Raw genomic sequence first — 25,593 nt, 5'->3', positions numbered from 1 at the left:
AGTTATGAAAGTCCTGTGTTGAGGCTGTGAAAGGTTTGAGCATGCTGCCCTCCTGTGGTGCAACGCTGGACTAGCTTGAGGTAGGAAAAAGCTCCCTCATGTACAACCACTGCAAGAAGACAATATGGCTTTCTAACCAGAAGGTGACGACAAACGCAAAGAAAAACGACCATAAGCATGGAAAACAGGATCCAGTTTAGAATTACTGAGGAATAGTGAACTAACAAGAATGCCAATCCCAAAAGTCACACCTTGGGAAACTCCAAAGAATGGGAGGACCGGAGGTATTATTTTGAAAACATCTGGTTCTTATTTTCAACCATTTCCATGGAAGTGTTGCTGTTTTTTATTTCCCACAGACCATTTCACCTTCAGTTACACAGAAAAGCAAGGTCGGGCAACGACAGTCAACTTCTGGCCCTTTATTTCTGGGCCGTTCCTCCTCTGGGACCCATCAGCAGAAACGCAGGCCTGCCTCATTACACACATTCAGGGGGGTCAACTGAGGGAGGGGAGGAGGAGGAAGGCAACTCCCCTGCTAGCACAAATTAACAAATGCGTCCCCCATGTCAGCTATGTGTGCGAGAGGAAAAACAATAATTGACCTCGCCGCCATCCTTCGTGTTAAATTTGAACGAACCACCCACTGCAGAGATACGTAGCAGAAGACGATTTATTCAGCCGTGGTGCCTGAAAATTATTCTCCCAACACGTCACAAGTTTACAGCTGAAACAGAGGCACCGGGTTGGGGTCTATTCACTTTCACAAAATATTGATTCGGTAAACTGAGAATCTTAAAAGGAAAAATCCATCCTCAGATACACTGTTAGATATCATCAATCTGTGATGTTCACTGTATTCTAGGAGTTATTTTGTGATGAAGTGTTGTAATTTACTTCATTGGTGAACCTAGTTTCCCTCAACTTTCCTCCTCTACTTCTATTAGTGATTTCCTACATCTCCCACAATGCCTTTCGACAATCCAAAAACAGTCTTGAACGCGCTGCTTTCAGCTGCGGGGTATACATGTAGGTGGAGGGAGCAATAGTGATATCTTAGTTGGAGACAGTGAGTTTTTTTCCAGTTGAGAAAAATGTGCGCCTCTTACTCAAAATACAACATATCTTCTGGCTGCATTGCATTCTGGTCTATTGAAGGTACTGTCAGTGGAGAAATTGGTCTCTCTGCCTCTTCTATGATGGATTTCTCCCTGTATGATTGTTGAACTTTTTTTTTTGCTATCAAACTCCATTGTAGCTGTGTTGGAAATATCTCAATGTGACATCATGCTGTCTATGTTTGGCTTTAGTGTTTTTAGGGTGGATTTTTCCTTTAACTGTGTAAACAGTTTTTAGTTTATTTAGTTGGAGTGAATCAAAAGTGACTCCAACCCTGAGAGGAGGCTACTGTAACCTCTCAAAGACAACTTCCCTATTGGCATGAATGCTGTCCTGTAATCCAGTGTCTCTTATGCCCTCTGTCTGGCAGCAGGGCCGGCTGCACAGTGGCCAGGCTGACACTGTGGTGCATTTTGGGACATGGGAATGCGTGATCAATCCACAAGGCCCACAGAGGAGAGGATATTTTAATCTCTGCTCTGACATTTGCCAATGCCAACTCACTACCGTGTGAGAGTGTGTGTGTGTGTGTGTGTTTCTCTGCAGGCTTTGGCTGTGAATAGGGGATTGAACTGCCCTTAGGACCCCCGGGCCTGTGGCTGGGCACGGCGGTATGGAGGCTGGGCCTGGACGGCTGGAGAGCTGCCCGGCATCAGAGAGAACCACGATCAGCAGCCCAATCTGCCTCACACATCAAAGCGGCCCGACAGGATACACAAATCAACAGTTGCAGTGCAAATTAGGGCAGAGCAAGGGACCGTTTCACAAACAGCCGCACCAAAAGTGATGGGGGAAAAGAATTTAGATGCACATTCATTTCCTTTATCGCCCAGTTAATCAGCAGGGAAGATATATAGCTATCAAAACAAAAATACACAAAGCTATGCATTTATCCATTTCCTGACTGCAGTTAATGAGCAAAATGACAACAGCATCCTTTTGTGTATATAAAAGCGCATGGAGAGGATCTTTAAAGGAAAGCTATAATCTGAAGTGTTTTCTCTTAAAAAGGCATCCAGACAAACGCGGCTCAGTTTGGGCTATTTTTTGCTGCACCTGTTTGAACCCTGTGAAAAACAGTAACCTCAGCCATGTCGTCTGTGGACTTGCCATTTTTAGCAGACTGACCTCAAATTGCTGCATCGTGTCCCTTATGGCGCTTTTTTTTTCCCCCATCTCTTTGGTCAGTGACAGACAAGGAGAATCTTAATTTGGGACCCACTATAACAATAATGTTATGGTTCAATAAAACCCCGAGCCCAATTAAATCTTTTCATAGCATTGTCCTATAGCATCTAAATAATGTACAGTATATATAATCATATAAACGATGACATTTTTATGTATAAGCTATGACATTTTCATATACATATAATTTCATTTTGTTTTCCTATTGTCTTTGACAGTACATAGTGGAAAGTGACAGCAAATATGCAAGAGGACGGGGTACGGCATGTGAAAAAGGTTTTGAGCCAGATTCAAATCAAAAACGTTGCAAGGAAACAATATAAGCCTTCGCTCATTAAGAAAGACACACTTGATCTCTTTTTCAACTGCTGTACTGTATTGCTGTCTTAGCTTGACCAAGATATTATTAGGAGAGACTGACGTGATTGGGACCCTAAACTTCTCATTAATTCACTAATAGTGGGTTCTGTCTGAATGATTTCTATTTCCAAAAAGGTAAAAACATCCGCCTTGTTTCCTACTATGCACAAATACGATACTGAAGGGGAAAGAGGCAGAGCAATGCAAAGAACAATAGCAGTTCAGAAGAAAGGAGCAGTGGTTTTGGGACACCCATGTGCAGATCTCTGTGGGGGACACTGACGCCAGTTGCATAGTCACTCTCCCCTTAGAACAAACGTGAGGGACATTGCAATCTGTCATTACATAAAACCACAGCTATATTTAGCTGAGATATCTTAAGAAAAGAAGAATTGGGTGGATCGTATTTCAAGGTCTGATCTCAGGAGGATCTTATCTTGAATTCCACACACAGGGTAAAAGAATGCTACCTCCTATCTCCAGTATCAGACCATATTAGGTGCACAGCACTATCCAAAATATGAAAAAGCTGCTAAGAATTTAAGCCCCAGCATGAAGTTTTAAAAAGGTTTAATACAGCATTACATTTCAGGCATCAAAGTTAAATTGCCCTTCCTCTTAAATGCATTTGACTGCAACTCCTTAAATTGTTACCAACTTGGCTGAATTCTGCTGACTCACAGAGGAACAATGAAGAAAGCACCGAAAGCTAAAAGTGTAAAACCCTAGCAAGTCCAGCCAGGTTCTTTTTAATCATAGGGGGCTTATGGCACTTACAGTGATGAATGATCCTCCTGTCTCAAGGTGCAATCTCCATAAACAATAGCTTACCATCTGCCACCGGGAGCATGCTGGGCTCAAAGGAGACTGCGAGTTATCTTTATCTACACAGGAGTCTTGGCAGACAATGCATGTGGGATATAAGGAATTTATCTTCCATACTTCACAACCTGAAAGGTCAATTTCCAGACATAAAGGATGCCATTTTAACTAAAAACGGGAACAGAGGGGATGATGAAATGCACGTTGTCCCCTTCTGAATCAAGGACAATGGGAATAAACTTAATAATTCACACAGCCTAATAACTGCATGAGTCCAGGTCTTTGTATGGATAGCAGAGTTGGCATGGATCCTTATATACAGTAGAAAGCAATGTTTTTTTTATATGTCGCCATGCTATTGCTCAACATGGCAACCACCTCACAAATTCATTGCATTGTTTACACCCACAATAATTGTAGGAGTGGGCTATTAAAGGCTTATTAAGTAGGAATAGTAACCGCAGCTAGTCAGAATACAAGCACATTAAATAAGGTCTTTGTTGACAACAGCTTTCATCAGACTCCAAGTGTTACCAACATCGCACAGCTGTGTCTTACAGATCATGATTATACTTTTTATGACTTTAGCAACAGGGAGAGAAGATTACTTCTGTTGTTGTATTTCAGTCTGAAAGACATTTTTTTTTTTGAAAGATTTTTTTGTGGTTCTGTGTAGCTCAATAGGTTGAACATGGTACATCCACTGCCAGCGATGGGGGTAATTTGCCACTGGGGCCACCCATACTGAAGATGTATGCAGCCATGGCACTGGAAGGCACTTTCAAACAAGTAAACATGTCGTCCACCACAAATTATGCACCCCTTGAGCCATTCAATAACATGAGGTAATAGTTATGGCCTTAGTCTGAATTTCTATTTTCGACTATAGCGCCCCCATCAGGCTAATTAGTGTAATTTGTAAGGATAGCTCGATTTGTGTGGCAAGTTTCATATCAATCGGATGGTGTAGGAGTTCAAATTTTCCTTTTCCTTCCTTTTTCCTTTTCCCATCAGGCCAATCAATGTAATTTTTTAACACCAGAACACAGTGCCAAAATGCATCATTGCTCCAAGTTTCGTCAAAATCAGACTAGTGGTGTCTGAGATGTCAGGATTTGAATTCAAAATGTTGACCTTTTGTTATAGCGCCCCCATTAGGCAAATAAGTGTATTTTTTTCAAACTCTGGAACACAACGCAAAGACGCTTCATCCGTCCAAGTATCATCAAAATCAGACCAGTGGTGTCTGAGATATCACATCACCCATCCCCTCCATTTCATCAAATGGGGGAGAAAAAGGACCAACAAAGAATGCTATTTACATATTTCCTGATTTATGTGACATCAGAAGAGTAACTGAATCACCTATCATCAAACCAGGTGCTGTGAGAGCAGCCACAGCTAACCAGAGTGTACAGACTTGTGCATGCCAAGCATCAAACTTTAGTAGTGACGACAGCACTTCCACATGTGACAGAAATGGGGAGAAATTGTTTCTTTCAAGCGCAGGAACCCATGACGTTCCTAACTCTGAAGACTGAAATTCTAACTTTGAAATGTTGCACCCCAGCGATTTATTATGGTTGCATGCCAATCAATCGTTGTGATGTCTACAGTTTTTGATCAAAGACTGCCCCATCCCTCAAGAATAAGCCTGAACTTACTCAACCTACCAAACCATTAGGGGTAAGGCCACCTCTTAAACAGTTCTCTGGTTTATTTGGTATGGTGCAGTATGTACTTAGACTGTTATTGTTGCATGCAAAACAGAAGTTTAGCTTATCTGACAGCAACCACAACACAGATCAAAGCACAAACATAGCTCGGACATAATTTAGAACGTCAGACATAACAGTGTACATTCCCACCCTGAAGGATGACGTCTTGTATACGTAAGCATACGTTTCTCGCGATGCAGTAAGAGTCTGTCTAAGGGACTGAAATTCCAAATAACTAATCTTAGCTATGGAAATAGATTGGTGCTGATCATCGCGGAGGAGAGCTTGCATTTTCAACCTCACTTGTGTGTTTCTGTTGTTGACACTTCCTTGGAGACAGGAAGAAGAGACAGGAGGGGTGAAGGTAAACTGTGCCTTTCCTGAACACGACATGAGGCACGTTGAGAGCAGCACCGAATCACCAACCAGCAAGACAACCAGCTAGTCCTCTCCCCGGTCTTCACATAGGCGCATAGTGTACAAAGCCCTCCTAATAATGAGATGTACTACTTCTGGGATAATCCATGTCTCACAGCTTAAAAATCCTTCTTAAAAGCTTAATCAATCTGATTTCCTCTACATTGCTCCTTCATGGCTGACGTGGATTGATTTAATACATAATCAATGAAGAATCACAGCTGGATTCCCCTGGTCAATCGATTTGATGGGAAAAGAAATTGGTCCTGATGCTTGCCTCACTCGGCGTCTGGCGATGAAAATGAAAAGTATCGTATAGAAGGGAATGCAGCACCGAGCAGCTAGAACATCATTTATGCCTAAAAATGATATCCAGTGGTATTTTATACTATCTCTAATACAAGTCCATCATCCTTCATCCTTCCCTCTACACACGTTTCTCTTCAATAGAGAGTTTTTTCAAAGCCAGTGGTGTAGGCACATTTTAAACGTAAACATAGACATCAAATTAACTCGACTTTCCAGACTAATTTAGGACAACGGCTTGTGGCACGGATGACTTCATAGTCTAACTTGAATCTTTATGAAGCTGTAAAAACACGGATACAGTTACTATGTCAACATACAAGTGGCACATGTACATGCTCACTTCATGACAACTACATTTAAACCATTAGTGCATGTCAACATGTATAAAAAAAATCTGCCATCATAGAAATAAAGTCATCATGGAGATGCAAGTTTCAAAGTAATTTAACAATGAGCAATAACTGTGTTGGATGACAGAAGTGCAGATTGTAAGAGCAGGATAAGAGTACGGCAGACTGCTGACTGATAAGTTGTCTAAAAAAAGAGGGGTAAGACAGGGATTTGACAAAACTACTATAGGATTGTAGTTTGGCAGTCGTGACTTGAAGCCCAGCAGGATTGGATTTGGCTCATCTCAGAAAAACTTGTCCCTCCACTTACTCTATTTGGGAGATTGCAAAGGGATTTTACTGTAGAGAAGAGGGCAGGAGGAGCAGCAAAACACAAAGCCAAGTTAGCCACAGCTCTGTGGTTTCCCCACCACTGAAGGAGACTTTGCATCGCATCCAAACAGCGGCGAGCCTATCAGACATAGGAAGCGAAGAAGAATTATTGTACGTGGAGTTGAAAACAAATTTGGCAGTCAATTTAGCAGTGGACACTGAGGTAAATGAGCGGTCACGGACGTGGTGGGTTTGATGACTGCATTCTGGTATTTTTGCATCTTAATACCATGTTTGAAATGAAACTGCTGACTTAAAACCTGTCTTATTTTAGATTTGCAGGATTACCATCAAAACCAGTGCACATGTCCCTTTACCAAGACTGTCCCCCCATTTTACGGTCGAAATTAAGCATTACTTTTCTTCTGTTGCCCCTCCCATCCAGGCAGTAAAACTGAGATAAAATGACATATTCAGTGACTTCATACTTGTGCATATTGCTCGTTGGCAGTAAAATAATCTTATACTTGTTTCTGTGGTTAGCATTTCTGGCAACAAAACCAACTTCAGTAGCTTTAAATCTACTAGCTTTAAAAAAAAAAAAAAAAGTTCAATTACACAAGAATTCAATTCTTCAATCTTTTCCTAGTCACTATGTGTTGCTCAGGTTGATCAGAGATCACGCCATGTTTTGAGATACTGTCTTAAAGAGTGCAGCATATCAAATGTGTGTCGTCGACACAGACAAAGCTAAAGTCCCAGCAATTCATTTTGATTTTCTTTTCCAAATGTCTGTGACTAAGACAATGTGGCTTTAAAGTTCTCCCAGTAATTACAGTGTGGAGGAGGGGCGGTTAACGCCGCCTCGCCAGTGGTCACTGCAGCTCTGTTCGGCAGCCCCCTGCAGAACACTCTGCACTGAGTCACACCGTATTCCTCCATGGGAATGACCAGCTACTTATCAAATTATAGAGGAATAATTCAGGCCTTCTCAATTAGAGGTGGGTGACTTAACGACCCGCACATCGACTGAAGAAAGTGTCCAAGTTTGGCAACTCATCTGTCATAGTCCACGTGACCCAAATCATTAACTCAGCCCTACAGCCAGAAAAATGACCACAGTTCAACAGTTCACCTCGAACTGTGGATTAATTGAGAAGGCAGTTTCATCGCTGTACCATTTCCGCTATAACTCTAGCTAAAGTAGATTTATACACTATGCACAATAATTATACTGCTCAGTGTTAGTGTCAACACCGTAAGGTTCAAGGCCCCAAAACTGTCCAGCAATAGCTGTTGGGCGCATGAGGTGCCTATTTTGGGAAGAGCAGGAACCTTCAGGCTATCGTTAGATCTCCCAGTATTTCATGCTCACACTGCTGAAAGCCTGCAGTGCCTGAGGTTTGCATTATCTCCCCACAAGCTCACTCTGTTCCCTCTCAAGCACCTACTGTAAACAACACAAACTTTGAAGTTCTTTCATTATATGAACAGTTTAAGTGACTTTAGCCAAGAGCTACATAGGAAATATGGACCCACTAGAGATATTCAACAACAACGCTAGTAAAATAGATCAAAATCTGATGTTTAATGACCAAGGCCAGATGTTGCCATTTTTGTAACTAAAATAAAAAGTGAAAAAACATTATTCATATCATTTTGCACCAAGAAAATACCAAGATATGAAATCTCACTGTAATGAGTATAATAATAGCTTTTACTACATGCATAAGTATGCGCATTTCAACTATCTATACATGAGCCGTGGTAAGAATCAAACCAGGATAGTTATACCACTCATGAGATAAATGCTATTCGTGACTCGCTCCTTATTCATTTCCACTGAGGGTACTGGGTTTCTTTGGGAAAAAAAAGAGCCGGGTGCTTCTGAACTTCCCTAAGCATTCTTCCCACCGTACTAAGAATGGTGCTCATGGATCTTTCCCAGCCCAACACCTAAAATAAAATCAAAACCGACAAAAACAACAACAGACCTGAGCTAGGAGAGCAGCCCAGCGAGGGAAATCCACATGGATTCCAGTATATTTAGGCTGAAGGCCACCAGGGCTGATAAGCACTGGTTTCAGAAGTACCATAAAGACATCTTGCAGCTCCTGTACAGATGCTGGGACTTGGGTTCATTGGCAGTACGCTAATTAAAAATTAATATAAGTGTCATAAACAGGTGAAGGGGTTGGGTAACCAGAAAACTATTTATGGCCATGAGAAAGTTCAGTGTTGAAAGGATACTTCCGGCCACAGTGAAAGTTCAGTCCATTTTCCAGCCGGCCCGCTCTGCCTTCTAAAAATTCCTGTGGATTTTTACATGCTATTATCAGAGAAACAGTTATTATGTGACTTATTCCCCTACCTCTAGACACCATTTACTTCCATGCAACTCCAAATTATATCAAAACCACAGAGATGTGTGCATCAGCAAACTTTGTGCGAGGCCTCACTTAATAAAACATTAATAAACCATCATTTTGTGAATGAAAAGTAGTTTGTATCCAAGTACATTTGAATGTTTTTGAACTAACACATGCATTCAGAAAGCCCTCTTTGGATGAATGGGGTAAGAGTAGTCGTATCTATGATGTTAGGCAAAAATGGAAAAACTGGAAAAAAGAAGTAGGAAGTAGCAGCACAGCAGTTATTGGAACAATATAATGTAAAAAAAAAAAATATAAATATGACCTTTCCAAATGCTAGCATGACTAGCTTGACCAGTTTCACCCAAAACTCTCACCACAATCTTCTAGTTTTGCTCACAGTGCATACTGGAAGCCCCGCCTTAAACAGCACTTCTCACCAATCACTAGCATCCTCTGTGGTTACATCCCGTCTCATTTCAAGCCTCTCTGCTGAGGAAGAGTTTTTCTGCCTGAAAGTGGTTCCTATGAAATGGATTAGAATAAGGTGCCAAGTAAGCAAGTTTTATTCTTGCGTGGACGCAAAAATCAGTCAGACCTAATGAAAAAAAGTTTGTTTCTAATCCAACTGTAGGACAGCTACGAAATCCCTCTAGCTACAGGTTACCACAAAAAAAAATGAAATAAAAAAATAAAAATACAAGAATTTCACAATAGAGAGAGGGCACTCTGGAAAATAGGCTTAACCTTCACCATAGCTGCAATTATCCTTAGGGTACAATACATCTGAGTCTGGGCCAATTCGGAGTTTGAGAATTTAGTCAAGCTTACCTCAAGACGTTCCAACTAGAAATCAAGCAAAGAGTAGGAATTTCAACTGAAGGAAGTAAACCCTTCTACCTCTCCAGCTTCACCTATCAGGGGCGGCTGACCAATAGTCAATAAGTATAGTAGTATAGTAATATAGCCCTAACCCTAACCCTAACCCCTCCTTGAGCCACAATAATAATAATGATGATAATAATAAATTATACAAATTTTGAAGACAATTTGTAAAAAATAATGATAATGATGAGAATAATAAATTATACAAATTTTCAAGACAGTTAGTCCAATCAGCCGCAGCGTCAAGTCGTGTTCCGTGGAGTACCGACCCTTTCGGGCGATTTCAGTCTGGGTGAAAATTGCCCAGATCGCTCTGATAGACTTTCATGTTGAGGCAATTTTTTTTGAACTGCAGGCACTGCAATGCAATCTCTATGGGTTCTGGGTGGGCTTGCACTAGCATGTTTTCGTCATCCGTAACCTGGTGCATTCACGTGCTCCTCGGATGGTCCCATTTCCGTTGGGAAGTCGTTCTTCCGACTTCGGTGTGTTCATGAGCTTTTAAGTCGTAATGTGGAAACAACATGGATGCTACAAAGAAGATGTGTTGTATTTTATTTTATTGCTTAGAGTGTTTAAACAACGATAGCCGTTTCCACATTTGCTTTACGGTCGGGAACTAATTTTTCCGATTATTCCGACGACACCACATGAATGCAGCGGTCACATTCAAGATCAACATGGCTAACGTTACCTCAACTTAGAGGAGCAACTCGATCGTGTCATTAAGAGAAATACCGTTCATACGTCGTAGTAATCAGGATAAATTGGCAACTAAAGAATTAGGACCACCCAGACCAAATTTAAACATCAAGCAAGTATCTACAAAGGGGAGGAAATCGTATAACCGGGGATTTTCGGAGTGCACTGTAACTGTAGTAAGTAGTAGGCTATGCATACGTTCATTTCTTTGTTTAATCAGAACATAACTAGCTACAAAATATATTTTCTAGATTTCCTGCACCTAAAATAAAATGTTATCTGATGAAGATTGAATCAGATTATTGTGAGAGTGAAGACCTTACTCAATTTTATTTGATTAATGGTAAAGCAGGTCTCTCTTCACATTCAAAGGTATTTGTGAGGGCAAACTGATGACAATGTATCTGTTGATGACCACAGTAGATTGTTCAGTCATTGTAGAGCCAAAATAATTTTATTCAAGACATTTACAATGAACTCCTGGATGTAGCTGTCCACAAATACTACAGGATGTAGCCTAAGGAACAATCCTCGTCTTATGTTGCCATCTAGTGGTTACTGGTGGTATCGCTACGTGAGGTGACCAGAAAAAACAAATTGTACAATGCAATGTGACAATGTCAAGTTAGCTAGCTGACTTAGGTTCATTTACCCATTGAACGTGTCACCTTAGCCATCATCGCAACAATTGCCCCCCAAGACATTTGGCAGGAGCCGCCACTGGAAATATTAACATATTCACCTAAACAACACTCTGGAGATAAAGAATAAAATGAAGGAAAATGTAAACGTGAATTTCTTGAATTTCAGTGAAATTAATTTTACCTCTGTGAATCCAATTCAAATCCTGCTTCTGCAGGGAATATCAAACTCAATATAAATTTTAACAGAATTAGAATTTCAACATGAATCTGTAATTCAATGCTGCATTGAACACAACTTTGCTATAAGCACTGTCAAAAAATTTCTATTGTGACGCATTTAAAAATAAAGTCTTGATGATATACTCGTAAATGGCCTATTTGTTAAATCTAGGATCTACTCCCACCAATTTTTTCTCTCCCGTGTCTCACTATAAGCCTCCAAAATGTCTCAAAATGAAAAAAAGAATACAAAAGGGAGTGGACAAAAAATAACTATTGCTGCAGCATGAGCCTCACCAATCTCTGTCATGCTTTCATTTGGATCAATTCTGGGGGTTTGGTTTTTGAAAGCCGCAAAATCGTCTAAACTAAAAACAAAAAGTTTACAAATGAGTCTTAAATATGTCAGCCTAGGATGTTTACCAATCTGCAGGACCAGAATGACTGTGATTTTCAATGCCAGCGTTGCTCTTTCCTTTTTTGTTTCTGTCGACCATAATTATTTTGAGAGCTTCGTAATTTGGTAAACACCGACGCTCCTTCCAAAAAAACATAAACATAATATCGTCGTAGCTGTTTAAGACATTGGGTTTGGCTTCCAACACCTTGCTCACCACTAACTCCAACACCACCTCTACAGAAAGAAGAGGCTGACAGTCAGTCAGCAGCAGGCCTGAGGCGTCTGCTCTACCCAAAACCACTGGGGGACAAGGGGAAGGAATGAGAGGCGGGACACACTATGACTACAGACTTCTGATGCAAACAATACAAATAAACCAGAATCTGATAACGGCTGAATCTCTGCACTGGTAAAAACTGAAACCTTCTTATTCCATTGTGATAGACTGATGCAATCCTATACTTTGGATACATTACCAGAAGTGTAGAAACCATAGAAGCAGATGAAAAAGGATTTATTGTGACCATTAACTGGAGGTTTGGGATCTTTACCATCAACCATGTCGAATGCACACTGTAACATAAGCTTGTTCCGGATCCCAGACTGACCAAACAGGATACCAGCGGTCACTGGCCCTTCAGTCTGAGAGCGTGTCGCTTCTCATTGTAAAATGGCAAAAATAACACTAAAGGAACATACCACTGATAAGCTTGCAAACTCGGAATATACAAGCAAATGTGGTATACACCCAAAACAGAATAAAAGATAGAGTATGTGCAACAAATCAACAAAGATTAAGACCTGTCTTGTCTTGAGTGTAAGAGCACTAAATCTCTGCTTTGAATAGACAGATTGCAGCACCACCCCAGTGAAAGCTATTGGTTGTGTGAAGGTGTGGAAGGCGTAGTAAAAATGAAAAGTACTGGTCATTACAGCACTTACTCAGCTTTGATTAAGATAATTGGCTTCAAAGTAACCCATTACGTAGTCCTAAAATAAAGCCTAAAATGAGAGCGAAATCTGATTTGGAAACATTTTAAAACGGTAAAAAAAAAAAAAAGAAATTCAACATCTCTGGCCTTAATTCCTCTTTCTCATGAGACCCACATTTCAGTAATTTCTTAATGACTTGGGCTAGATTTTTTTTGTCAAGATGACAAAAAAAATCAAGAGGGATGCAGTTTAGGGTTTTGGTTACTATTCTGAATTACAGTTAGCTTCAGGTTGGTCAAGCTTCCAACCATGATTTTTGTGTTGGGTCCCTATAATTGCACCCACACTCAGCCTGGAGGTCTAACTTCAATCCTTCCATTCATAAAGCTGTAAGTGCCTCTTAGTGGCATATTCGGTTTATTAAAACGTTAAATCTGAGCGTCAGTCACTTCCCAGCTGAAACGCTCTATCTTTAGCTCCTGTTTTCCACTCTTCCCGCTGGCTTAGTCACATCAACCTGCAATTATTTTCTCCTTTCTCTCAGGCAGCATCCTCAAATCACCGGGACTAAATGGAGACAAGAGGCTCCAAAAATAGAAAAAAAAAAAACGTGTGCATGCTATCTTTCTGACTGATACCTTTTAAAAATTAAGTAGGCAATCACATAAAATCAAATAAAAACGAAGTAAAGTTTCTATCATTAAGTGTATATTCTTCCCAGGTGTGGTCACTACAACTTTAGTAAATAACTTTATTATTCCAACATACAATAGGATAAAACATCCATTCCCTGTGGGGAAATTGGGAAAAATGTATATTCTTCCCCTTTATATGTTAATATGCAAGATCAATTCATGCAAAAACTTGTATCATTATCTTTATGGTAACGATCACATCAATTTTGCATTGTAACAGTTTCACAGGGAAAAATGATGTATTGCACAACAGCTAAAAGATTATGCATTCAGCATGTGAGCAGACCCTACTGGAAAGACATCAGAACAAAATGACTAGTATTGTCAATTCACAAGCAAGAGGAAAATGGAGAAAATGTAAAGCACAGAATAACACCATGTAAATGTAAAACATGTATGCTGTGTAAACCAGAAACAGGCTCTGTTCTACAAAGCCACTCACAGAATGAGCAGGGTGTAAAATAAAACTTTAGATGACAAGTTTTAGAAGAATATTTCACACATGCAAATTTGACCTCTGCCTGCACCTTAAATCGAGATAATGTGGAAAACAGATGCCCCGGTCCCCATGTTGTGCAACAGCCACTGTCATCACCAGAGTAATTAAATCCATTGAAGGAGCATTAAGTCACGTCTGGAGCGGGGCCGATGATTTGAGCGGCAAAACAACGGTTCCATCAGACCCTTTGCAGAAATACCACTCACCCTGTCATCGTGAAGGGTCTGAAACGCAAATTCAGGCAACTCCATATCATATACCTGTATACTGATGCATCAATACACTCTAAATCTGTGCACTGTGATTGTCTTCTGCCATACACCACAGAGACTTTCCGGGATGCATTATGTGAATCTAGGTAGCCATTTACATGAAATGACACGGTGGCCAAATTTAGATAGGGAGGAATTAATCCTGACACACCAAAAGAAAAACCCTAGATCCAAGTGAAATAAAAGCCTAGCAATGCCACACTGCGGTCACAGCCACTTTCATGGTGAGGTGCAATGCCGTATCTGGAGCTTGCAAAGTTGTTAAATGTTGACTCCACCCCCCCTCCCCCCCCACAACTCTGTCATTTAACTAAAAGAGTTTACCAAAGATGCCCGTGGCTCAGTGAGTTTTCTTCTGTGGCCTGTTGCAACGTTGACAGTTTAAATGATATGCCAAAGGATAAAAAAAAACAACAGCTTTTCCAAAACCATAGATCCATTACATTGTGAATTGACCAGCCTGCACCTTTACTATAAATAATAGGGTTGATGAAGATGAGGGCATTAATTCCAATGTATGAGCAGGAGATATGTTTGACTGCATGTGGGTAATCCATCTTCAATATTAGTAGCTGTGACTGTCCCACATGATATCTTGTGTGGAGCAACTATGGGTGCAGGCAACATCCTCAATCGAGTGTTGATCTCAAAAGACAAGTGAGATTTCAGTGGCTGATTTCTGAACGCTAAAGAACAAAATTGATGTGCCTCGTAAAAGTAACAGCACAACATCGTGTAGATCAAGGGTTCCCAAACTTTTTCATGTCAAGGACCCCACAAACAGATCTACATTAGATCATGAACCACATTTAATACGATTTAAGATTTTGTCCAATGGAACCCTATCTGAGAAGATTTTTGTTGTTAGATATGACATGGTACAGAATTACATAACTGTATTTACTGTAGATTAGGGTGAAGAGTGAAAGCTATAAGCAAAAGAGCCATCCATATACATACTTTCATAGTGCTAACTTCCAGGGACAGAAATAATAGTGAAATCAAACTGTTGGTCATTTTTCTGGGGACCCTTGGGAATTCCCTCAAGGACCCCTGGGGGTCCCTGGACCCCTCTTTGGGAACCACTGGTGTAGATTATATCACTATTAACTGCTTCAGTGTTAAATACCTGTGAGAGATTTTTAAACACTTATCGAGGCAATCAAATGGGAAGGGAGGATTACATACACCCACACATACACAACTAGGAGCTGTCCAGTACAACTACAGTGATCCACCTTTGGCTGCTGAGTGTCTCCACTGGTACAGTTGGGCGTTGCTTAGGTTTGGGACTTTGCTCAGCAAGTCATGGAATTTGAACCTGCAACCTTCTGGCCACAGGCTTGTTTCTCTAACCATTAGGCTACCCAGAAGATGGAGCCAGTAACAACAAATGCAACAAGTAGCAAAGAGCAAAACCTCACTTCTGCCCCCTGGTGTTTTAGTGTTGCACTGCGGCTCCCTGCAGCACACTGCTTGACAGTTCACACTAATCACAGAGAGAAATTGAAGAGAGAAACCTACATAAGTTTGTGAGTTTACAAAAGATTAACATATTGATCTTTTTTAGTTACTCCAGTGCCATCATGACAGTTTTTACTATGTGAAATTTAAATTGGAACACTACTGAAGTGAAGCTCAGAAAGGTGAGCTTAGAAATGAGTCAGAATTAGTGAACATAACTGTTGTCTCTCATAGCCAGAAATAAGAAATAAGCCGGAATAATTTTCACCGCTTCCCATCCTATAATTTCATCCTGATGTCAGGTATTAAAAATAAGACCATAACACTATGTGAATTCTTAAATTAAGTGGTATTCCTGTTTAAAAAAATAAATAAATAAATAACTGCATTCATTAAAAAAAACTTTTGCTGAAAACCTGGATGAAATTTGGCATTAACCTGAAACTCACATAAAAATACCAGACTGGTACATGTACATTGGTTGGCCACAAGTTCACCTGTAAAGAGTCTTCAGACTGGAGGAAAACATTGTCAGCCTCACACAGTCTTTATTTTTCCAGGAATACACTCTGTCAGTAGCCACTCAGTCAATAAACTTATTTTTTCAGACAACGAAACTACAAACATACTGCAAAAACACCTGTGTTTGAGCAGTTAAAACATGCAAAACCATGCTAAAGAAGGAAACTAAGGCAAGCAATTTAGCAATCCTGAGTCATCTGTCACAAAGCGCACACACAGCGATTAAGATGTCAAGTGTATGACAGAACGGTAGAAATTAAGAACTTTTCAGATCTGTACAACAACACACCACAAGATTAACTATCGACCACAAACCAACACAGACAGACCAAGAAACTAACATATAAGAGGAAAATGTCACGCAATGGGAATTTCAAAAAAAGATACCCTTGGTGCTGCTCCTTTAGACAGAGACAGAGGGAAACAGAGAAAGAAAGAGAGAGGGAGAAGAGGGAGGAGCTGAGTGAAAGGACTATCATCCTGAAGTGACAAGCCTCCTGAGGACATGGCACCCCTCATTAAAGATGACATCAGAGCAGGGAGGGCCTTCCATACTAGGTAGACCCTACATGATGCTGGAGACCCACTTGGTATAAATACCTTGAGCCCAATGCCCTGGGAAGTAGCAGCTGCCACTCAAGACAGACAGACAAGACTCCACACCTAAGGATATAACAGCACCGCATCGGGACAGCAGCCACCTGACCTTACTGTTCTTTGGAGCATAAACCTTCTGGTAAGGTGTGCCTTCCTCTGGCTTTTCTGCTTTCAGGTTAGTGCATGGGTCCCGCCGCCTGCAGCCGGGCTTCCCTAACCCTTCTTCTCCCACTGAGGGGAGTGAATGGCTGAGCGCTTATGGTGGCTGACATTAGATGGGTAGAGCAAGCCTCACAACTGGTTGTAGAGGAGTGCTGTGAGCCATGACTAAGGCTGAGTTTACATGAGGAGAGAATTTCTATTTATTTTTACAGATTTATGATTGAAAGAGATTTTTATTCCTCTGTGACGCAGATTGTGTCCTTTTGCTGGATGAGAGCTACAACAAAAAGCATCAGCTCTGGATCACAGAGTTAAAAAATATGTATCAGATTTTCTCTTTCTGTGTAAACCCAGCCTTAGTCATGGGCCTTAGTTTGGCTACATTTCAGTCACTGGGTTGGATGGGTGAACTGACCAATGAGTATTGGTCCTTTTTGAGAATTGGCATTCTGATACTTATTTTGTAACCATCTCCTCAGTCTGACTGTTAGATTAGCCGAGGCACTAGGCCTTGTAGAGTGGCACTGAAGTGCAGCCAAGACACTTCAAAGGTGCCTTGCCACAGTGAAATTATCTTGCATGGTCCTTTGGTTACTGATTCACATCAGAGAAAAAGAGAGGTGGTGTTATAAAGAAGGGAGTTCTTGTTGTAAATGGATTCTGTCTTTACAGGTTTCGCTTCACAAGATGGACCTGAGGGTAACAAGCGTTCTCCTCGTCCTTCTAGCTTTGGCTGAAGCAACTCCTGAGAGATACTACCATGTGCCAAAAGTAACCAAGCACGCCTACCCCGTCAAGAGTCATGGTAAGTTACATCTTGTTTCTCACATGGACGTTTATCCAACTTGCAACTTGCACAAAACCTGCATTTTCTGTAGTGATGAGAGAGATGCGAAAATGAATACAAATACTTAGACAAAGACAGACTGGTTTCAATTACACTGGGTGAAATGAGCATAGATATGCTTTAGTGCAAAAATATTTATCTGCAGTTTAGAAAATCCAGTCAAACCCGTTTTATTTCAAATTGCAGCAGCCTGCACAGTAAAACTGTTTTCAGACTATATCAATTAAATAATCCTTCATTTTGATGCACAGTATTAAAACAAATTTAGACTTACTAAAGTGGGCAAAATAGTAGTAGATGACACTTCAAGTTACACTGCCTGTGGGTTTTTTAATCTATGTATATGCTTTAAGACCTTGAGTTGTAACAGGTGATGCTGAAAAGCAGGGCAGCAATAATCAAAGATGACATAAGGCATACCACAAATGAAAAATGCAACAATATCAAACAATAGCCTACCTTTGCTTATATCTCCACTATACACAGATACCCATCTATGGCTAAATGATGTCACATCAATTGGTCTCCCCTAAATGAGTGAACAAGTGACTGTGACTCACTGCACCAATACACTGTTGAATAATTTCACTGTCAAATCTAATTAAGGCTATGACTTCAACTGATCTGAAAATTACGACCCTTGTGGAAGCTGAATATGGCAGCCTTCTGCATCATTTATAGAATCGAACAAACAAGGCAAACTCCTTAATTAACACTGGATTACAGTCGTGATCATCATCATCTCCTCTGACCTTTCAGTAAGAGCCATTCTTACACAACCGAGCAGGCCACTGTCTCAGAGACGTTCTGCAAATGAGAGAGCAAAAATGACTCAGTAATGCTCACTCCTCCCTCACCGACTACCATCAAGGTTCACCCTCCAACAGGTCCAGTGGAATTGCTCATTGGCTAAGAGTAGAAGATTGTGGTTGTATTGGGCAGCTACCACATGTGAATTTGTATATTTTGTATAAATGTGAATGGACATAGCTGAAAAGGAACATTTGTGCTCAGTAAACCTTGCCTGGATAAATAAGGTTAAAAAGGGCAACTGTCACTTTTGCATGCCTCATAAAATAGCCCCAAAGCAGTGGTCATGGTATAATAGCTTAGCTGACATGTAACACTACAAATACCTCAGTGACTCTTACCAAATTTGAAATGCATTTCCCAACAAAACAATGATTTTGCTTTTGGATCCAATGGTTGAAAATTAATTTCAGTAGTTTTGTTTTTGAGAGGTTTTGATGTGGTTTTAATATGTGCTTCAACATAAAAATAGAACATTTTCCGCAGGCAACAATGAAAGCTTAGATTTGAAAAATCTCCAAAACAGATGTTGTTACCACGTTGCAACAGGCACACCCTAACAAACCACTTTGTGGTGTTAAAATTACACCACACACTTTGAAAGCAAAAACAACAGACAGTGGAGGAATTCTCTCACACTTTAATTGATAGTAAATTCCCATCACTTGACAAACAAAGCACAACACAGTTACTGTAGCTTCCTACTGAATGAAATTATTGATCTATTTTTTAAATATAAAAGAAAATGCCATGCAAAGATTCAGAGAAAAGTGGGTGATGGGAGAGTTATAGAAGGCAGCTGAATTGAGAATGGATATTGATACTACACTGTACCTAAACATAATAGTACTGTGCAGAGTAAACAGCTCGGTCATGGTTCAACTACTGGTTTGGCTGCCATACTGACCATGGTCAGTATCATCACCTCCAGTCTGTGGTGTTTCTGGCAGCCAAAAAGTCCCATTCTGGCACAAATATGTCCCATGGGGTTTCAGGCACGGTCTTATGTGGCTTGCAAATGACAGCCCTGTCAATCCATTTTATTCTCAAAGCACCATTTCAAAAGAGAAGCAAACGCTATTGCATTTGGTTTCTTTCACAGCTCATGCTTCTCGTTGCCTTTGGTGATGATGCTTCGAGAATTTTGATGTGTGATGACAGTGATGCCACTTTATAGTAATTGCATCACAAATTCTCTTCCTGCATGGTTCACAAATTACATTTACATTGTGATTCAGTTTTGGCACGTTAGTGATAACTTTGGGAACAGCAGCAGCCTTGAGGTTAGAGAAGCAAGTTAGAAATGAAAAGTCACCAATTCAAACCGCTGGATGAGTAAGGAAATTTGAGAATGAAATGAAACGGTTGATAACATCACTATACTCTCAATATAAGACAGTTCCTGAGTATAAATATATGTAAGTGTGTAGCAGGGCATTGGGGGCAAAGAATCTGATGGAGCCAAATTGGCAAAAGCTACTAATATGTTTTAAGCCTCATGAATTTTAAAGCCCTATAGTCCCAGTTTAAAATCATTTCCTAATTATTACAATTACTACAATATCAATTATGGGTATACTTACATATCCTTGGTAGGACATGTAGATATATTTTGCAAGCTTCCCATAGCGACTTTTAAATTAAAAACTTCTTTTTTGCGTTCATATTTCTTCAGTCACTATATCAAATTCCTGACAGTCAGTTCAAGAATGAAAAACGTCTCCAATCCCACGTGTTGATTTTATGAGACAGGGTTACCCATAAGTTGACTTTTGGGATAAACTTAGGGCTGTTAATAAATGACCTACACCTAAATAACAAACCTGACATCATAAGTCAGTTTGGCAGACATACATACTCTCAATTGACCTACCGATCACTTGCTCACAAACTGTACATTAAGTGCTAAAAAATGGTTCAAGGTGATGTCAACAGCTTGCAGACCACAAACCATACATTTTCCGCCATGGGCAGTCCAGGAAATTAAAGGGTACAGTATAGTGTGGGCAAATTAAACTGAAATGCACAGGAGCTGGTTTGCTGGGTCCCCACATAGAGGAACAAACTCAGTGAGAACATCCCCTCAGACCACTGGTGCTGTCAAGACTACCCTGGGAAAAAGGAGTGCTGTCCCCACAACCCTCCCTATAATCACAGGGAGTAGTATCCTCTGTGTTTTAAATCAGGTTGTGGTCTTCTGGAGTAGAATACCAACCCTGAGGATATTTCAGGGACCAACAAACCATCTTAGAGTCATATGGTGAAAAGACACAAGGAGTAAAAGGATGTGGAGAAAAATGTTGCGAAACCAAGCTTTTTTTTGACAACACACTGTTGCGTCATTTTTTTTTTCTTTAGGGAGAACTAAGGATTATTTTCAATGCACCAGCTGCTAGACTGGTAATTGCATAGAGCAGAAATGTTCATATTAATGCATGTATGTTCCCTCAACGCTCAATGAGATTAAAAAGAAGACCTGATCGATAATGTAACAAGTGATGCATGACAGAATAGTTTATCAATACTCATACAAAATGGGGCACATCTGTTAGATCCATGTGCTTTTTTACAATCCATCTCTAGCATCATTTAGAATACTGTGCAATAATTAAACCTGCTTTGGTACAATAGAATGACAGTTCACTAATAACATAAGTAAACCAGCCATAAACATCAAATATCCATCCGACAATGTAAACCTGTGACATGATGAATTCTGATTCTGTGGTTGTTACTTGCATCATATGTAACCATATTTATGTATTCCCTAGCCGTTGCAGGTGAGCCAGGTACTCCAGGTGCCCCAGGTGAGCCAGGAGCAATGGGCCCACCTGGACCTCCCGGGAAGAGTGGCGTAGGACATCCTGGACCAAAAGGCCCACCTGGACCTGCTGGACCCCCTGGCTACTCTCAAGCTGGTAAACCTGGTACCCCAGGTGGCCCTGGAAAACCAGGTAGCAATGGTATTCCTGGTGACAGAGGTGCAACTGGCGCAACTGGAGCAATGGGTCCCAGAGGTGCACCTGGTTCTCCTGGAAGCCATGGACCTGCTGGAATTTCTTCTGTTGGCAAGCCTGGACCACACGGCATCCCTGGAGCAGCGGGACCAAGAGGAGAGATTGGTCTGAAGGGACATCCTGGTATCCCTGGTCTTCCTGGACCCAAGGGAGAGAGAGGACATGGTGTTCCTGGGGCTCAAGGACCATCAGGCCCAGTTGGCCCAATGGGTCCATCCGGTGTGCCTGGCACACCTGGAGTTGGTAAGCCTGGTGCCCCTGGCTACCCTGGAGAGCCTGGTAAGTCTGGCAACCCAGGTAGAGATGGTGCTTCTGGATCATCGGGTATGCCAGGGCCAAAGGGCCACCCTGGGGCTCCCGGCCAAGGAGCACAAGGAAAACCAGGTCAGAATGGTACCCCAGGTATGCCTGGACCTATGGGTGCTAAAGGTCCTCAGGGTCCAGCTGGTCAGCCTGGTTCCCCTGGCATGCCAGGTGTTGGTAAACCAGGTGTCTCTGGAATGCCAGGTGACAGAGGATCCCCAGGTACATCAGGAACCACTGGTCAGAAGGGAGAGCCAGGCCCCAGTGGTTTTACTGGTCAGCCTGGTGGTCCTGGTCCTATTGGCCCAGCTGGTCCACAAGGTGCAAGAGGATTCCAGGGTGAGACAGGCCAACAGGGACCTAAAGGCGACACTGGTATGGTAGGTGCACCAGGGCCTAAGGGAACCAAAGGTGACCAGGGAGCTCAGGGTTTCTCAGGAAAACCAGGTATCCCTGGGACAGCAGGTCCTTCAGGAGCTACAGGTCATACTGGTCCTCAAGGTACAAAGGGTGCACAGGGCCACTCTGGTGCCCCAGGTATCCCAGGTGCTATGGGCCTTCCAGGACCAAAGGGACACACAGGACCCCATGGAGCACCAGGAAAAAGTGGTGAGAATGGAATTCCAGGGGCCAGGGGACAAGTCGGGCCTCCCGGTCCAGTCGGTCCCGCAGGACTCAAGGGCCACACAGGTCACCCAGGCCCACCTGGCCCAGCTGGAATGACAGCTAAAGGAATTTCTGGTCCCCAAGGTCCACCTGGAATTCCAGGTGCCAGAGGTCAGGATGGTCTCCCAGGCCCTTCTGGTCCTCCTGGTCCACCTGGTCCCCCAGGAGAGATGATCTACCACCATGAGAAGAGCATGCCCGTCAAGTCCCATGAGGTTGTGATGCCTCATGAGATGATGAAGGCCCCTATGTCTGCCTTCAGTGCTGTGCTGACCACTGCCTACCCCCCAGCTGGAACCCCTATTCAGTTCAGCCAGGTTCTGTACAATGGGGAGAACCATTATGACCCCCACAGTGGCGTGTTTACCTGCCAGATCCCAGGCCTCTACTATTTTGTCTACCATATGCATGTCAATGGTGCCAATGCATTGGTGGCCCTCTACAGAAATGAGGAGCCTGTCGTGTTCTCCTATGATGAGTACAACAAGGGCTTCCTAGATCAGATGTCTGGCAGTGCTGTCCTTATGCTGCATGCCCATGACAGAGTCTACGTCCAGGTCCCTGATGAGGAGAGTAATGGTATATTTGCAGCAGACAATGTTCACTGCTCTTTCTCTGGGTTCTTGATTGCCTCCACGTGATTTCACAAATCCAGTTAAACCTCAAAACCTTACAAAACATATGAACTACTCAGAGAAATAGTCCAGTTTACAAAATGCCATTGAGATTGTCGTCATTGTAGAATAAAGAAAATTTTGTTGCAATTTTTACAAGCCTATCTGCCTCAGTCATATTTTTACATTAACAGCAAGAACAAAAATTTGCCAAAGAAGTCCACTGAGAGAGGCATTAATATAGGGGATGAATGAAATTTAGAAATGTATGGTTCAAATTGTTCCCTTTTCCCAGTACAGCATGTGTGCCAGTGCTATTTTAAGAAACATGAAACAATATTGGAAGATATCTTATGTGGTGCTCTACAACTGCCTGTAACATTTACAGCAAATCTTTTATTTGTGTTTGTGTTTATTAATGTCTGTCGTTGAAAAAGTTTTTCCTGTAATATACATGCAAAAGAAATCAAACTTGTTGTATTGAAATATGTTATTAAAGATCAGCATATTCTCAGAAGCGCTGTGATTAGCAAGACAGCACAGGATGAGAAATTCTAAATGCATTTTGTCAAAACAACAATGTCCCATTGGATGTGTTAAGCAATGTACCACTTATTGACCAAAACAAAGAATAAAGTTCTAGTTCAAAAAATGAAAAACATTCTTGTTTTTGTGTGAGTGTGTGTATTTCCCTTTGTGTGACTGAAAAAAAAAATCACAGTAGACCAATCAAAAACTCACCCAACTATCACAAAAATGTGCTAGTTTGGAATAAATGCATACCTTTGAATGCAGATGTGTTGTAATTGTGGTCGATAGCAGCAACCATGTCTTTCCAAAAGTCCGAATTCACCTCATTTCCACGCTGCACAAAAGCATAAGGACACATTTCAAAATGTTGTTTTTTTTCACATGACAATTTAAACTGGTTATTGATGAAACCATTTATTATTAGATTTTACCTTGTGCAACATGTCCACAACTCTTCCACAGAGAAGAGCCCCAGGTAGATCAAAATAGTTGTCATAGAAATAGTATTTTGCTGTAAAGACCAAAACAAGTACACAAGTAGTAAATAAAAAAATCCAATAACAGTGACACTGAAAAGAACATCATAAATTTTTTTTTTTCTATCATGATGAAATCCCTGGCAATGTGCCTATATAACATCCAACAGCATACAGCTGTCAAGTAATAAAGCTGGACAAGAACAGGATACCAGATCTTGTGAAGGAGGTATTGAGGCTATTGAAGTGCTTCCACTCCCTTTTTGGACCATAATGTTTGATGATCTCTTCTGTGCTGAGGTCATTGGTTCCATGCGTTGTTCTAATCAAGCAAAAATAAAACTGTTCTATTATCCCACTTTAAAAGTCTATCTGTGAAAAAATGACAACTATGAAAAAAGCTCTAAATAGATATTTTGGGAAGCAAATCAAATATGTGTAAAGCAGCAATCATCTGCTGAGCCTACCTTAAGACAGTTCCATCTTCAGCCAACTTCACCAGGTTTCCATCCTCAAGATCCACTACTAGCCCTTTAAAACTGGATGCAAAAGTACATGTGTTATAAAGCCAGTACGACCCTACGGCACCCACATCATGACTGCTGTCCCATTCTCAGCATAGCAAAATCAATACCAATCATTCCACTGGACATCAACATTTGCTTGCTGAACCACTGCAGCTAAATTGTAGCTCACATAAAATGTTAATAAAAGACCAGATCAAGCAGTGTGCCAGTATTGCATTCCACCTCAAAGAGAGTTGTAGCTAAATGTTTCACTAGGTAATGAGTTGTAAAGTTTTTGCTCACCGTATTTAATTATTTACTGACTGCCAGGTTCAAGATCGATTTCAAGAATGGTTTCAATGGCAGTTCTGGTGTGACATGCCAGTACTGTATATATTTTAGCTATAATTTAAATGAGTAAACTCTGAATACCCCTAAAAATAGAAATGGGAATTCAGTATACCTGTGTTTACCCCTTGACTACATCACTAGTTTTTCCTCCAGCTGGGGGAGCGGGAGCTGCTGCTGATGACTCACCAGAAATCCCAGGTAGCGGGGGTTAAGTTCAGGAGATCTTTGTCATAGCCTTTATGCTCCACCAGATACCTGGCGAAGCTCTCATAGATCAACTGCAAAAACAAAGAAGAAAAATGGTCAGTCACTGGAGTCCGGATGAACACAACAGTAACACTGCAACTGGCTACTGCAGGGGTAGGCAACCATGTGCCATGTAGGGACAGGAGTATGCAAGGTTTTCATTCCAACCAAACACTCTTCTGTGGCTGGTATGCAAATCACTGAAATATGATGGTTTAGTGTTTGGTTGGAATGAAAATCTGCATAATCCTGGCACTCCATGGTA

The 25,593-nt window shown here is 41.3% G+C and overlaps 2 protein-coding genes across 2 annotated transcripts in view; one reads left to right on the top strand and one right to left on the bottom strand.

The window, feature by feature from the left end:
- The window catches only part of nt5dc1 (5'-nucleotidase domain containing 1), a 47,793-nt gene that overhangs the window by 21,282 nt on the left and 918 nt on the right, over positions 1-25,593 (bottom strand). Inside the window, exons 2-6 of the mRNA XM_071899223.2 lie at positions 25,269-25,360; positions 24,693-24,764; positions 24,438-24,547; positions 24,181-24,260; positions 24,002-24,083 (exon numbers count right to left, since the gene is read on the bottom strand). Of these exons, the coding sequence (XP_071755324.1) occupies positions 24,002-24,083; positions 24,181-24,260; positions 24,438-24,547; positions 24,693-24,764; positions 25,269-25,360 (436 nt within the window). The remainder of the gene's footprint in view (positions 1-24,001; positions 24,084-24,180; positions 24,261-24,437; positions 24,548-24,692; positions 24,765-25,268; positions 25,361-25,593) is intronic.
- col10a1b (collagen, type X, alpha 1b) lies at positions 16,787-23,751 on the top strand. Its single transcript, XM_071899221.2, has 3 exons — positions 16,787-16,938; positions 17,634-17,766; positions 21,390-23,751. Exons 2-3 carry the CDS (start codon positions 17,649-17,651, stop codon positions 23,243-23,245), a joined length of 1,974 nt encoding a protein of 657 aa, XP_071755322.1. The 5' UTR covers positions 16,787-16,938; positions 17,634-17,648; the 3' UTR covers positions 23,246-23,751.

Source organism: Centroberyx gerrardi, chromosome 18 (assembly GCF_048128805.1).
Source record: "Centroberyx gerrardi isolate f3 chromosome 18, fCenGer3.hap1.cur.20231027, whole genome shotgun sequence".
NCBI lineage: Eukaryota > Metazoa > Chordata > Actinopteri > Beryciformes > Berycidae > Centroberyx > Centroberyx gerrardi.
Note: the sequence above shows the minus strand (reverse complement) of the source record. Positions and strands in the feature narration are given on the sequence as shown.